General features: G+C 39.3%; 1 protein-coding gene across 2 annotated transcripts; it reads left to right on the top strand.

Moving 5' to 3' along the window:
- The first annotated feature begins 568 nt into the window (after nt 1-568).
- Nucleotides 569-14,619, top strand: gas6 (growth arrest-specific 6). 2 transcript variants are annotated; one of them, XM_067496179.1, is made up of 15 exons: nt 569-1,124; nt 1,383-1,543; nt 3,834-3,858; nt 3,968-4,030; nt 6,072-6,209; nt 7,224-7,343; nt 7,690-7,812; nt 8,771-8,892; nt 9,822-9,940; nt 10,527-10,716; nt 10,806-10,970; nt 11,062-11,230; nt 11,452-11,591; nt 11,680-11,878; nt 12,558-14,619. In XM_067496179.1, exons 1-15 carry the CDS (start codon nt 1,049-1,051, stop codon nt 12,707-12,709), a joined length of 1,962 nt encoding a protein of 653 aa, XP_067352280.1. In that variant the 5' UTR covers nt 569-1,048; the 3' UTR covers nt 12,710-14,619. The 2 variants fall into 2 exon arrangements, with proteins under 2 accessions (XP_067352280.1, XP_067352281.1); XM_067496180.1 differs by having other exon boundaries at nt 571-1,124; nt 6,087-6,209.
- Nucleotides 14,620-15,017: the final 398 nt, after the last annotated feature.

Here is a 15,017-nt window from a genome sequence, read left to right as displayed (position 1 = left end):
CCTACTGACCATAGAGTCAGAGGCTTGCGCCCTTGTTCTTCACTACCACGGGGCTATTTGGGGTTCAGTGTCTTGCCCCTTAGCCTGGTAGAAATTGGGAGGGTTGCATAAAAACTGTGCCAAACCAACATGTGGACAAATGATCCACTGTGGCCACACAATAAGCTGAAAGGACAAAAAAAATAATAAAAAATGCTTTGAAACACACCACCTGAACTAGGCACTGATGCCCTTCAGTAAGCCTATTTACTATTTACATCGAACAATTTTGTTCTTGCTCGATCTTCACTACAAAAAGGGCTCAATATTGTGAGCGTTTCACCAACATTTGTGAGTAAAACAGTAATGTGACTGTAAAGCAAGTTGGCTGCCAAATTTACCAAATTTCGGTACATGTGATCACCCAGTTTTTATGTTGCAGTGTTTACCTTACCTGAAAAGAGCGCCATTAATTTATTTTTTACAGTGGTATGACAAGAAAATCTACCTTGAAGTTATGAGGGGGGCCCAAAAAAAACACAAGCCCCGAGCCCCCCTTACCCGGTTATTCCGGCCGTGGGGAGCGTAGTCTGGAGGGCTGCATCATCGCAAACTACAGCCTGCACTTTTTAGAGCTACTCCCCTCCTGAAGCAGCAGAGGCGTGCAGTCTTTCTCCACAAACCCCGGACTCGGTCCGGCTTCATAGTGCTCAGAACCGCAGCAGAGAGTCAAAAAATAAGTAACGATACACGCCGCAATGGGAACCAGTTTAACCGCTGAGAAAAAGAGGACGGTCGCGTAACTTGCCCGTGTTGTGAACGGAGAAACACTGGGCAGCCTGGCGTGCATCGCTCTGCCGCGGCAGTGATTTAATAATCCTCTAAAAGGTCAACGGTCAAACATACGAGTACCTGCAGCGTTTCGCACTAACGTTGGCCTCGGCTCAGTGCAAACAGCAGTGACATTGAGAGATACGACGGAGGAGGAGGAGGAGGAGGGGGACAGAGAGACTACAAGACGGGACGGGAGAAAGTTTCTCAAGCTTGACGCAGACTCAGCGGGTAAACAATGCGGCTGACCCCGACAAAGTCCCTTTCATCGGCAGCCCTGCTAATCCTGCTGATTGTCCGCTGGTCCGACGGCAGTAAGTAAACAGTTCCATGCTAGGTGGCTAGCTAGCTCGCTAATGTCTCTGTGACAGTGTTGTGGCAATGATACATTAACGTCATTAACGGTGTTTGAACGGTTACTGTTTCGCAACCTCCTCTTAAGTGTTTTCGTTTTTGAAGCCAAAAATATTGCAGTGTTGTTTGCCCTAATGTTGATTATTGTAGGTTAATTAACTTGACCTAGTCTATTTTGGGTTCAGCGGTGTTCTTTCTTTCAATTTTCTTTTTCAAAGTTTCCCTGTCGGCTCAAGAGGCGAACCAGTTTCTGAGCAGACACAGAAGAGCTAATCAGGTTTTCGAGGAGACGAAGCAAGGACACTTGGAGAGGGAGTGCGTGGAGGAAAGGTGCAGCAAAGAAGAGGCCAGAGAAGTGTTTGAAAATGACCCGGAGACGGTGAGTGTTGAACCTATAGAACAAAAAACACCATCTAGCTACAGTTGTATTGCTAAGGCCATACAAGCCCATATTATAACATCACAAAGCCTTGTTCTTCTGAGGCACTGCGGTACCAAAACCGCAGTCAAGTTAATTGTAATACAATCATTAGCCATTACCAAGTGACATTATTTACTGTAACGTTTGTCACCTTACTTTTCTATTTACATTAAAGCCACATTATTGATTGTTCCTATTATGTTCTGTTGGAATAAGTGATGACTGCAATGTGACAGTAGACTAGTGAGTCATTGCCTGAGCTGCTGGTGTTTGTTCTCTAGTAGGTGCTGATGGCTAATTGTGCACAAAATATTGCCATGTCAAGGGCTGTTTTTCCCCCCACGTTGTTTCTGTGACAGAGACAGAGTCAGTGTGATTCATCTTTAGTTTATAAAACAGGTTTAGAGAAGATGCTGCAACCCACACAGTCACTTAAGTTAGTTTGCTATAATTTAGCCCAGTCTGCTGAATATCCTTTTGGCTTAGGTTTCTGCCAAACACCTGGTTTCTTTATCTTTTGTCTGTGTCTCTTCTCAGCACTTGTATCTGTGGCCATGAATGCCAACTCTTACATGTCACTCTTACATGACATTCTCATTGCTCTCTTTGGTTAGGCCGATTAGCTTTTTCTATTAAATAAACCTGCTATTCAACACACTAATGCCCATCGCCTCAATAATATACATGCCCTCGTACTCTTTTTCTTTTTTTTTCTATTTGACATTTACAAGCAAACAAAATCCAACACATTCTTTGTGCTTAAAAATATTTCCAGGAGATTAGTTTCTGGTATTTATTAATGAATGTAAAGATTAACCTTTCCAATTCTGGTAAAGCTTCAGAGATATAAATAACTTGCATCAAGAAACCTGGACGGTGTGTTATTGGGCCAAAGTGTATTCATTCCTTTTTTCTGATGATGTAGACTTATAATTCTTTTAACAGGCACGTGTAGTGTGTTGCATGTGTCAGTGCGTGACTGTAATTGCAGTGTCTGCCATTCATGTTGCAGACATTTAAAATGTTAGCCATCAATAAATATTAGCCTCGGGAGTATCGTGACATTGAATGTTTTTGTTTTGCAAGTTGTCATTTGAACTGTTTGATGCTAGCACTGCAAGCACAGTGGTGCTGTGTTCTTTCATGATTACTCTTTAAGTACTCTTACTCTTTAGGTTTTGATGTGTAATTTGTACCAGTGGAGTAAGTGAGGCAATCAGTGACTCAGAGAGTACTTGTAAAATTTGCCAGGTAGAGTAAGATTGGAAGTTGTGGGAGGGAGGATTAAGGTGAATTTGCGTTGAGGAAAAGATGGAGTTAGGTGACATTTTCTTCTAGTCAAGTTTTTCAAGTCAGCTGTATAAACATAACCAGCAGTCGAACTTTAGCGTGCTTGTTGTGGTCTTCTACGATGTCGTGCCACAAAGCTGCAGTCTCATTCATAGCTGCATTATTCATTCTGAAAGTGCCTGTCTCTGACGCTGCGTTTTCTTCTGCTGCAGCTTTTGGGCCCTGCAGAGAAAGGGAAAATGAGGTGTTCCTGGATACTCATTATTCCTTGCAACAAAAGCTATTCCTCCCAAGCCTTTTATTTGTTAGGTGACTTCTCTATATGAACATATGATAGGAAGGTGTCATGGCTGAGTATTACACTGGACAAAAGTTTAGTAACTGCTCAAAGCTTGAATGCAACTGACCTTCACAAACCCAGGTTAAAATTAGATTTGTGATATCTAGAAACCTTTAGTCATCTTACTGACTCATAAATAACACTTTTTACCTCATTCTGCTGCATATTCCTACTGCAGCGGAATATCTCCTGTGTCTCTGTGAATCCAGTGCCAGGCACAGTGATGTTGATACATCTCAAATTTTGACCTACTTGTGCAGGAGTACTGCAGGGAAACATGTTACTGCTATCGTGAATGCAGATAATTCTCAGGAAGCCTCTGGCAAAAGGCCACACCTATTAGACAGAGTACACAGATTATGCAGTAATCATAGCCTAATCTCTATGTGGTAATAACACATACACACACGCCTCATGTGAAAATAATGGTTGTTTATGAATCACTTTTCATACCATGAGTATAAAACAAAAACAAATCCTAGATTATGTCAAGTATTAATTGAAACTCACCTTCGCATTTTAACATGTATTTAGATTGTTGTTCTGTTTAGATGTCTATTTAGATTTTGCCTACATAATTTAAAACATCTGTTTTTCAATGTCTTCTCCATTGTGTAGGACTACTTCTATCCTAAATATTTAGGTAAGTTATATTTTCTACTAAAACACTTTTTCTCAACTCCTTGCAGTCAGCTTAACTGGTTGTATATGTGTAACTTCATTGTTTTAATGTCACTTTTGTTGCTTTCTAGCCTGTATGGACAAGTTTGGAGACTCTGAAAAGAAAAAACAGGATCTGGTCACGTGTGTCCACAGTAAGTTTTATCCCTTCTTATCTGTTTCCTGACTACATGTTTGGGCTTGATGGTAGGACTGTGGACAGCACTGGCCATATTATTTTTGTCTTTTTCTATTGTTACCTTTCTCTCTTTATGTTCACTTAATAAGTATTACTACATAGTGTACATTGTGCTGTAATGTGTGATGCTGCACTGCAGTATCACTGCTCTGCACCACCTTCTCACTCAGATGTACAGAACACTCCCTCTAACTGCAGAATGAAAAAGAAGGAAGCTAATGAAATAGTACATTTTTGACCATCTCCGGGTCTGTTTTTGAAGTGTGACACACCAAACCCTTTCTGTGACTTGAATTAATATTAGTTATAATGTGCCCAGGTATTCATGAATAACATTGCAGCACTTTGCCTCGGTGATGCTGCACATTGGTGAATGAGTAGCACACCCTTTCAGTCATCACATGCTTGCTCATTCACCATCCAGGTGACTGCACCAGCTTCTTTTGTGAGCTAGCTCAGCAGCGCAATGATGAGCAGGGAAAAAAAAAGTCTGACATGAGTGGAGCAGAGGATTTCTGCTGCATCAGGATACAGAGATCTGAACCAACCAGGCTTTAGTGGTATTGGCTGGGGGCTTTCCATGACTCAGCTGCAGTACTGTGACACTTTTCCCTTATTTATCCACTAGTATCCATCAGCACACTATTGTGTTTTTATTTTTTTGCAACAAATCTCTGCCCATCTGTGGGAAGTCTGGTAGTGGGTGGTATATCTGTGTGATGGCTTTTCGCAATTTAATATATTTACAGTAATCTAAATGTCATGGGATGTTGCAAACATTGCATATTGCAGAGGTCTAGGTCTAACATATTTGCACATATCCGAAACTGAAGGAACTGGGGTAGAACTGTTAATGCAGTATCATCAAGCAGGTACTGAGACTAATACAAATATGTCACATTTACTCCAATGTACTGTCAACTACTTTTATTAATAAAAGTTTCTTAAGTTCTGACAAATGTTATTAAAAATACAAAAATTTAACTTTTTTACAATTTTAATAATTGTGTCAAATAAAATTTATTAGAGTTTATTACAGTAAATTAACGGCTCTCAGCTTGTCCCATGTTGTGCACGTTGATTTGTCATGAGTTTTTAGGCCAGATGTCCTTCCTGCTGCAACCCTCCCATTTTTATCTGGGCTTGGGACCAGCACCAAGGTCACCCTTGGTGGGTTGGGATTCAAACCCTTGGCCTTCTGCATTCCAGCCCAATGCTCTACCACTAAGCCAACTGGCCCTCTACTAGAATTTATTACAGTATGCACTTAAAATCAACAAATAAGCAATCTATACGTTCATGCTTATTTATGGTAATCATTGCCCAATAGCATAAATGACTTAAGCATGTAATAAAATGTAGCTGTTGATGAAACTGAAATGGTTTTAATACTGCTGTTTCTGAATTCTCTTAATATCTCTAATATTTTCTGCACTCTCCCCTTTCCCTGGAAGCCATGCATTTACAGTACAGTATTTAACATTTTGTAAGTCTTTTAACAATTGAGAGTCTGCATTCACTGTCCTAATCTGTCTTTCTTGCTACCCTCATTGTCCTTTCCTGTCTCTCTGAACATGTCCAGACTTGTCATGCACTCAAACTCCACTGCTAGGAAAAGGAAACTGTAAGGGGAGAGAAAAGATGTACATGAGTTTACCTAAAAATGTTTGACATGAATGAGAGAGTTCAAGTGAAATATTTCAATTTTTAATGTAAGCAGAACCAGAGTGAGCTGACACTTGAATGTCCATTTGACCTAATTTCTTGTGAGCAAGGGGACAGGTATGCTGGGAAGGCCTGAATTAGGGCATCTCTGCCAGGAGAGCTTAGCCAGCATTAGGCTATTTATGTTAGACTCTTGATATGCAGAACATAAGAGATGCCCTTCCTCACTATGGTATTACAATACAGTTACACTTACTGAATACATCCAGTTTGTACAGAATTGATTTTAAAAGAACAATAACACTTCTTCCTCTGTGTCCATATGTCTTTTGTTTTTATACTTGAAGATATTCCAGACCAGTGCTCTGCTTTTCCCTGTAATGCCAGAGGTACGGTGCGCTGCGAGGACAAAAAGGGGGATTTCTTATGTCACTGTTTTACAGGCTGGACAGGAGCCAGATGTGAGAAAGGTACTCTCATCCCTATAGAAAGAAAGAGAATATATAGTTGGAGACTGTGTGCTTAAAACTCAGCAGGGGTTGAACTTTTGCACTGTCATTCAGCGTCTCTGAAGAGTGTGACCTTAGTTCTGACAGCCATCTCCTGTGCTGTCCACTGATAGAAAGATATACCTTCCAATCACTTTCTTATAGTTGTATATCTCAGTTGTTGTGGAATTAGTTTGACCTTACTAAACCTAATTTTGTAGTTTTCCAATTTCTAAATGTTTTAACTGTATCTATTACATAAATCTTTATCCAGTGTCCAACTGCTGCTGCTTCAGTTATTTATTATGTGTGAATAGTGAGTCAATACATGAACTACATGTACAGGAACTGCAGTCAAAAGTTCCACAACGGGAATTCACGTGCCTGTAAAGCTAGTTACTGTGAACAGATTTTAAGGAAGGCTTGCTCAGCTGAGAAATGAAAGCTTGAGCAGAGATTCCACTTTTGGTAGGGAAATGAAACAAATATTAAGTGTATAAGCATAACTGGAAAGTGCACATAATTCATAGATACAATGTGAAGGAGAGGAAAACATGTTTCTAAAATTTATGGCACAGCCACCTTTCCACACATTTCCACTGTGACTCATCCTGCCACCTTACTGTGAGAGGAAACCGAGACAGATTCAATTTGACTCGATCTGAGCCTTTTCCACTTGACGACCGCACTCCTCCAAAACACTCAGCTGCAACACTCCGCTACAGTGACATAAAGTGTCAGTTATTTGTAAGACATGTAACAAAGTAGAAGTTTATAGGAGATGTAAGTAAGCTTTTCAAACCGCATCTGACTGAGAGCTGTGCACTCCTATTCAGAATGTTTCAAAATTCAACTTTAAAATGGGTTGTGCTAAAAATAGTCAGACCCTAAATTTGTTGGGAAACCTAAACACAAGCCAAACAACCTAATGCTTTTCACAGGCATGATCATGTTTTTCCTGCATTCACATTAACTCCACTACCATCCTGTTTGCAGATGTCGATGAGTGCAGCAAGAGAAGTGGAGGGTGTGACCATGAGTGCAACAACACAATTGGTAGTTACCGCTGTTACTGCCACCCAGGCTACATGTTAGTAGGACGCCACATGTGTAATGGTAAGTAAGCTACATACAGTATACATAATATACTGGAATTACATCAAGTTTAGCTGAAAAAACAATTAAACTCAGACTCAATTTTCTCAATTTGAAAACCTCTTTGAAGCATTAAACATTTATACTGTATTACACCTATCACCTATTATTGAATAAATATTTCTAATTATTTTGTAGAAATGGAATGGGGTCTTTTGGATTAGATCTGATAACCGAACAGGATCATAATGTACTAGCATCTCTATTGGGGCTGGTTCTACAAATCATCATATATTGATATTGTAGACAGGCTTTCACTTGTCCAGCTGAACACATTTTGTCTTTTTTTTTTTTTTTTTTTTTTTAGATGTGAATGAGTGTGAAGACTCAGAGGTGTGTGGAACAGCACGTTGTGAAAATGAAGAAGGCAGCTATCGCTGCTTGTGTGATATTGGCTTTGTCTATGACAATGAAACGAAGAGCTGCATTGGTAAGTGTGCATGGGTGGGTACAATAAAAGAGACAACCACATAAAGACACACAGTTTCATGAGACCTTACTTAGGAGCAGTTTCAGCCTCAGCAGGACTTATTGCAGCTGTGTTGTGGGGTCAGGAAAGGAATGCAAAGATATTCTGAGAAATTCTGTAGAAGTAGGTAACAGGTCACTGTCTAACATTGTTTAATCAGTCTTCATAGTTAAGGACACTATCATTTTTTGAGTACCATACACAGATTGATCCCTGGTTCTAGATATTGTTAGAGGGTCCTTTTGACTTCAGATTTGGTCACGACATAAATAGTTGTAAAAGCAAAAGAGATTTTTAAATCTAAAATGTAGGTTGGGAAAATCTAAGAAATCTTATTTATATCAAACAAGTCATGTTCTTCCTAAAATCCACAGGGAGAGGCATTAAAAATACATTGTCATATACACAAAGACTGAAAATATTTCCAGTGAAAGGCTCAAAAATATTCTGTCTTGTTATTTAAGACGATAACACTTGAATAAAATAACCATAACATCTGATCTGCTGGCAATGGGAAAGGAAATTGCAGACTTAAATCAAAGTCATTAATCATTTGTCTGCCCTTTTTCAGTCTGCAGTGGAAACCAGAGTTTGCATAACCTCAGTGTCCCTCCGTAGAGAATTATTTTTTTTATAGCCAGCCTGCTTGTGGCCATGTAAGGTTATATATGGATCATGGAAATATCAACCATTTAACGTCAAAGACCACTTGACTTTAGTGTTGCATTCCTGAAAATGTTTTACATACATTCTTGTAAATGTGAAGTTGTTTTGATCCTTGAAAGTTAATGTTTGAACTGAACTTCACTGACTTGGTTACCTCCATGAACTCTGCTTCCCTTTTACCCTTTATACCTCAGTCATTACTTGAATCTCTCATTCTCTTTAATTTTCTTCAACCTGCTGTGTCATTTGTCAGATGTGGATGAGTGTGAGACAGGGGTCTGTGCAGAGGATTGTCTGAACACTCCAGGGAGTTTCCGTTGCTTCTGTGATGGTCGTCAGGGCATGAAGCTGGGCCAGGACCTCAGGATCTGTAAGGTGAAATACATTAGCTGTTGCTTTTTTACCAGCCATTTCAGACCTTAGCTTCACTTTTGTACAGTACAGTAGGTGTTTCAGAAATCTTAAAAATCATTATAGTGTCCACGAACATATAAAGCTTTGTATATTTTCTTTTGCCTGTTATAGGCATGTTGTTTATTTTTTAAACCTTTTTGTATGTGATTGCTAGGGGTGGACCCAAATGTTTGACTACTTAGATATTTATTTCTTTGGGTATTATTTTTTTTTTCCTAATGCAAAATAGCATTTACCTTCTCCGCTACATAGTTGACTAACACTCTGTAGCATCTCTGAGCACACCTCAAGGAGGTGGTCAGCTTCAGACAGAGGCACAAGCGATGAGCTGTGTTCAGTTTTAATGTAAAACCCACACACAAAGGCAAATTATAGGTCCACCTAAAAAATAGAGAAGAAAATAAATCTTAGTTGACTTTTTCAGTTTATTTCATTGTGTGTAGTGAGTTGATAATTACAGAGTTAGGAAATGGCAGGCTTATACATGTAGGAGGAGCTTTATTTTACAGTAGGGGAAATATAGTTGTTTATGTCTGATGGGTGACGTTTTATTAGTTTCAGTTTTATTCTGACTTTGTACAGCATTGGCCCCTGTTACAGCTCTGATGTTATTGAACCACTTGACTTTGCTGCAGCCACTTGTCATCATGCAATGTGCTCCTTCCTTAGTAACTCCTGCAATCCCTCGTTATTTTATCCACAAAACCAGCCGACGTGCTAATCACTCTGCATTGTGGAATCTACTCTGCACCCCACCCCAGCCGCCCCCCATCTCCTACCTCCATCCTCCCAATTTGGCTTGAGCTGTAGGAACCTGTAATATGAGTAAAGTTATATATTGAACCTATATGGTTCTCATGAGGTGGCAACAATGTTGATTTCTCTTCCAGGCTATAACTCCATGTATGTTGCCATCGCTGAAGAGGAACTCACGTTCTCTATACCTGGGCCGTATGTTTAGTGGGGTGCCAGTGGTAAGGTTGCGTTTTCGCAGAAGGATTCACACTGGGTGAGAATTAGAATTTATTTATAACACTCCTAACTGCCATTTTATAAAAATATGTCACACTTTTATAAAATATGATTACACTTCTTCCAGCCTGGTTAGTCTAAAAAGACAAGTGCTTTACTTTCACTTCTGGATGATAATAAGCATTGAATGGTGTGGAGTTTTCTTTAGTACAGGAGCAGGCCTTTTTTTTACAAACTTGTTTGGAAGTGTTATGTGTCATTCTGGCAGCAGTATATCCCAATAATGGAATAAATTTGAACATGTAACATGTGATAAAATAAAATTATAATATATTCATTATCCTTAAGTAATAATGCATTTGAATAGAACCCATTAGCTTCACCTAAATGATAAAATGCTTCAGGCATTAAGGTCCTAAAATGAAATGTATAATAATTTTGTGGCATTGAATCAGCTTATTTAAATAAAACTGTCAGTAAGGATACATTTCATGCTTCCCTTCTACCATCTGTTCCACTTTATTTACTTCTCTTTTGTGCTTTTATTTCACATTCCCATCTTAGTCATGATAACTTACTCATTCATACACTCCCTATCTCCACCTTTGCTTCCCACCTCCTAGCTTTTCAGCAGAATTCGACTTCCGTACCTACGATTCTGAAGGAGTGATCTTCTTTGCTGGAGGTCATCTGAACAGCTCCTGGATTGTGCTGGCAATGCACCACGGGAAGCTGGAGCTGCAGCTGAAGTACGGCACAGTCAGCAGGGTGACCAGCAGTGGACCAATCGTCAGTGATGGCCAGTGGAGAAAGGTTGTGTTTCTATCACGGGTCCTCATGAACAGTCTGCTCTTGCTTCAATAGCAGATTGAAAAACCACTAAAAGGTCATTCTTTTGTCAGATCTCTGTAGAGGAACAGGGACGGAGTCTAGTGATTAAGATTGACAGGGAGGCCGTCATGAAGATCGCAGTAAATGGTGATCTGTTTACACTGCAGAAGGGCATGCATGAACTCAATCTTACTGTTGGTGGAGTCCCTTTCAGAGAGGATGGTCTTGTTAATCAGGTGTGTTTTTGTATGTGATTGTGTATTTTCTTAAATATTTATCAAAATTTATCAATGTTCTTATCTCTCAAGTGTTGTATTTATTACAAAGGTGAACCCCCGTTTGGATGGTTGTATGAAGGAATGGCGCTGGCTGACTGGTGAAGACACCTCCATACAGGAAACCATTCAGTCCAATGACAACATGCAGTGTTTCAGCTCGGAGGTTCCTGGAGCATATTACCCTGGCACAGGCTTTGCTCTCTTCAATATCAGCTATGGTGCAGTGTTGCTTGTTTGCATGTTTGTGTGTCTGTACTTTATGCCTAGCATTTTAGGGGTTAACGTTACTTATTCTAATGCTTTATCCTGAAGCAGTTAGTCAGTGTTTAATTTGTTTGGGATCGTTGACTACACTTCAGTCTACCTTTTTTTTGTTTGTTTGTTTGTTGATGAAGTTCGTGACCTGCTGTTCTCTCTCTTCCTGCTTTTCTCACTTCAGAGTCACAGAACCTGAGCATCCACTTGACCCTGCGTCCAACTTCTGGCATTGGAGTGCTGTTTGCACTTGTTTATCAAGACAAAGTTCCTCTCTCCATTGCCCTTGCTGACTATCATTCTGGTACAGATGAATGGCGAGATGTGAGTGCCTCTAAGCTCAAACTACATTTGTATGTGGAATTAGTTTGTTGCTGTGTGTTTGACCTGAAAACATTGTGTGTGTCTTCAGTTTGTTCTTGTGACTGCTGGTGATGCCATCATTGCCAGCTCTCCAGCTCCACTTTGTGATGGTGAGAGTCATGAAATCCAGGTGACAATCTCAGGCAACCAAACTCTGCTGCTGATTGATGGCCAGTCTGGACGAAGTGAAGACACAGAATTTACTATTGACCTGTCTCAATCCAGCACCTTTATAGGAGGCCTCCCTGGTGAGGAACCACTCACTGGAATGCATATTTTGTTATTTATATTTCTTTTCACAGTACACAGGATGCTAAATACATTATTAGAGGTACACCCAGTGTATTTGAATCATTTTCAACTTTTCGCCATTCATGCATTTTACTTTATTAAAGAAAACTGTGGTTTAGAACATATACATAAAAAAAGTATATGGCACATGAAGTGCTTAATTTGGGAAAGCCACACAAAACTCTTGGTATATCTAGTTTTTTTGAGAAGATCAATTGAATAACATAAAATTTAGATTTTTCTGCATGGTCTCCTTTTAAATGGACTCCATCGCAACATTGTTTGTTTTGCGCATGACTGTTTTCTCAAAAAATCCAACACATCAACAATAAAACTTCCTCACTGTGTGAATAATGTGAAGAGGTGGATGCAAATTTCCTATAATTTACGATTGTCACTGTAAAGTACAAAATCATTTGCAGCCAGTAAGGGCTCAAGCCTCCACCAAAATTGAAAAGAGAGGATTTTTTTTTTCAAATCACTATGTATACTTGATTTAATGTACACATCAGCAAACACAACCAAAGTGATTGTTGATGTGTTTGCTGAGTGTGACAAATTCTACACACTGAATACCACAGCTTTTACTGTCCATTTGTTAACTGCTGAATCATGTGTTGTCATTTCTTACCTCAGATGTTCCTCTTGTCTCAACAATGGTGTCAGCACCCTACAGTGGCTGTATGGAGGTCAGCTTAAATGGACAATCTCTGGACTTGGACCAGGCTATCCACAAACACAATGACATTCGCTCACACTCCTGCCCTCTGCTGGACTCTCACCAGTGATCAGCTTAACAATCTGCCAAAACTGACTCATAGGCAGTTTATTAAGGCAATGGGAATGGTTTTCAATGTATTTTTAAAAGCTTTAAATAGTGGGGACATGTTTAGTTTGGAATGTAAAATAATTAGAACAGGTTCTGTGGTGCACCACAGTTTCTGTGGTGCAGCTAGAGCCTAGGTCCAGGATCACTCTGTCTTTTTACTGTGATGAAACTGCTGCCTAGAACCATTTGCAGGGATTGTCACAGCATTGTAAGTCATTAGTTTAGTTAATGGGAAATATCCCCTGTATTAGACAGAAGACGTGAGTATAAATGCTGCACAACATTGCCTCAATAACTGCCCATGTATCTCAGCCTTGTAAGCCACACAGGGCCTTATCGAGATCCATGTTAAATGCTTGGTCTTGGTTCAGCATACTAAGCCTGGCAGCCTGTGCTTAGATGTGGTTTTGACTGGAACTTAGTAGACAGAACCATTTTTTGCTGTAGCAGCTAAACTGATAAAACTGTGGTCCTGCTCAGTCAACATCCAGTTCACCTAAGATCCATGCTCACAAAACTTGAAATAATGGAGTGATTATGTAGAATCATAAAATTTCCAAAACTGGGACTAGATAAACTGATAGAGTCCAGATGTACAGATCTTCACGAGTGCTTGGTGCACTCTTATTTGTCCCCTGACAAACTGAATACACTCCTTCAACACAGCAAGGAGCTGTCATTTGGCACAAATTTGTGTTCTGCAGAAAATGTTGCACATTGTTGCAGGTAGAAATGGACTGCATAGTTCAGCCATCTTCTGATTTCCTCTCAACTACAAGAGCACTTCATGTCTGCCTGCAACCTTTAAAACTCATCAATGTGCCTACAAAGAACAACCAACCCAAACTTCCCCATAGCTTTTCTCTAAACAAGTGAGTCATTTCACAAAGGTGCAGTACTGTATCATACAAACAGAGCTAATTTTTTATTATTCAAATGCCGTACTCCATATTCTTCATGCAATATGCATTTCCATCCGTACATTTTAGAGCATTGCAGTCTGTTAACTGACACTCTCTCAATAATCCTCACTCACTAACTTTGTCATAAAAACTCCTTCTTTGCCTCGGTATCACCCACTTACAGTTAGTACCTGCCATATATCAATCTGAGGACAATATATTAGTTGCCGAAGCACAGGGAGACAGGAAGGAGCCCTCCCAACGAAGGAGAGAGAGCACTGAATCAACCGCGTTACACAAGCTACTGAAAGTGAAAAGAGTGCGCTGTAATATACTGAATATGTAAATAATGTGACTGTACAATGCTTTATAGAAGACAGAAAACAATCACTACCCTACTCTCACCGAGTTTTTCTGCACACTTAAGAACACAAGTCTCTCAAATTGCGCCGCTTCAAAAAAAAAAAAAAAAAAAAAAAAAAAAATAGTTCGAGCAACCAATTCATGAAAATAACATAAGAACTACGGGAATGTTAAAGTTATAGCCAGGGAGAAAAATACAGTTTATCTTTAGGGATTCAGTTTATAACTTGATTTTATAGGTGCTGAACAGATCAAAACACAATCAAAACAAACCATGTCAGAGGAGCATTGTGATTGAGAATGTCCAAAGGGCTGCAGTCCTGTTTTACTTTTCTCTGTAATGTATCATTTTCAAATTTTTTGTGATGAATGAATGCCAGAATATAGTGTTGTATATTGAACTTGGCTTTAGTTTTTTTTTTTACTTTAACTGCCAGTATTTGTATAATGTTGAGAGAAGTCTGCCTTTTGACTTTTTACTTCCCTAAACCATCAAAATCTATTTTAAAAAATTGAAGCAGTTGTATGTTTTTTGTTTTTCTTTTTCAAAAACCTAGTTTGTATGTGCTCTGGTTATGTTATGGGTAAACAATTTTATGTCCTGCTCCATGTGTGATATCTTTTATCTGTTTTGAAGTTTTTAATTTTTCTTCTTTCAGGTATAGTCCCACAGACCCTCATTTCTTTAAAGTTTATTAGCAAATGTGGACACAGGCCCAAACAAGCAGGTCCTTAAAGATGATCTTGTTTGCCTTGACCATGCTTGGCAGTTGTTTTCTTCTTTAGATACTCAAATAACTGATGTTTTCTCTTGTCTTTCATACTAAACAGCACAATGAGTAATTTTAACATTTAAACAGGCTGAATAATGAGGACATCTGAGATACTAATTGAAGTTTTAGTAGTCTATAGAATCAGCATATTTCTTACCACATATCAGGGGTACCAATAATTTTGTTCAGCCCATTTTAGAAGATCTTTGTAGAATAAGAAACAATTGAG

The sequence above is a fragment of the Channa argus genome, chromosome 2, assembly GCF_033026475.1.
Source record: "Channa argus isolate prfri chromosome 2, Channa argus male v1.0, whole genome shotgun sequence".
Lineage (NCBI taxonomy): Eukaryota > Metazoa > Chordata > Actinopteri > Anabantiformes > Channidae > Channa > Channa argus.
The sequence above is the reverse complement of the archived record's forward strand: the minus strand, read 5'-3'. Positions and strand labels throughout refer to the sequence as shown.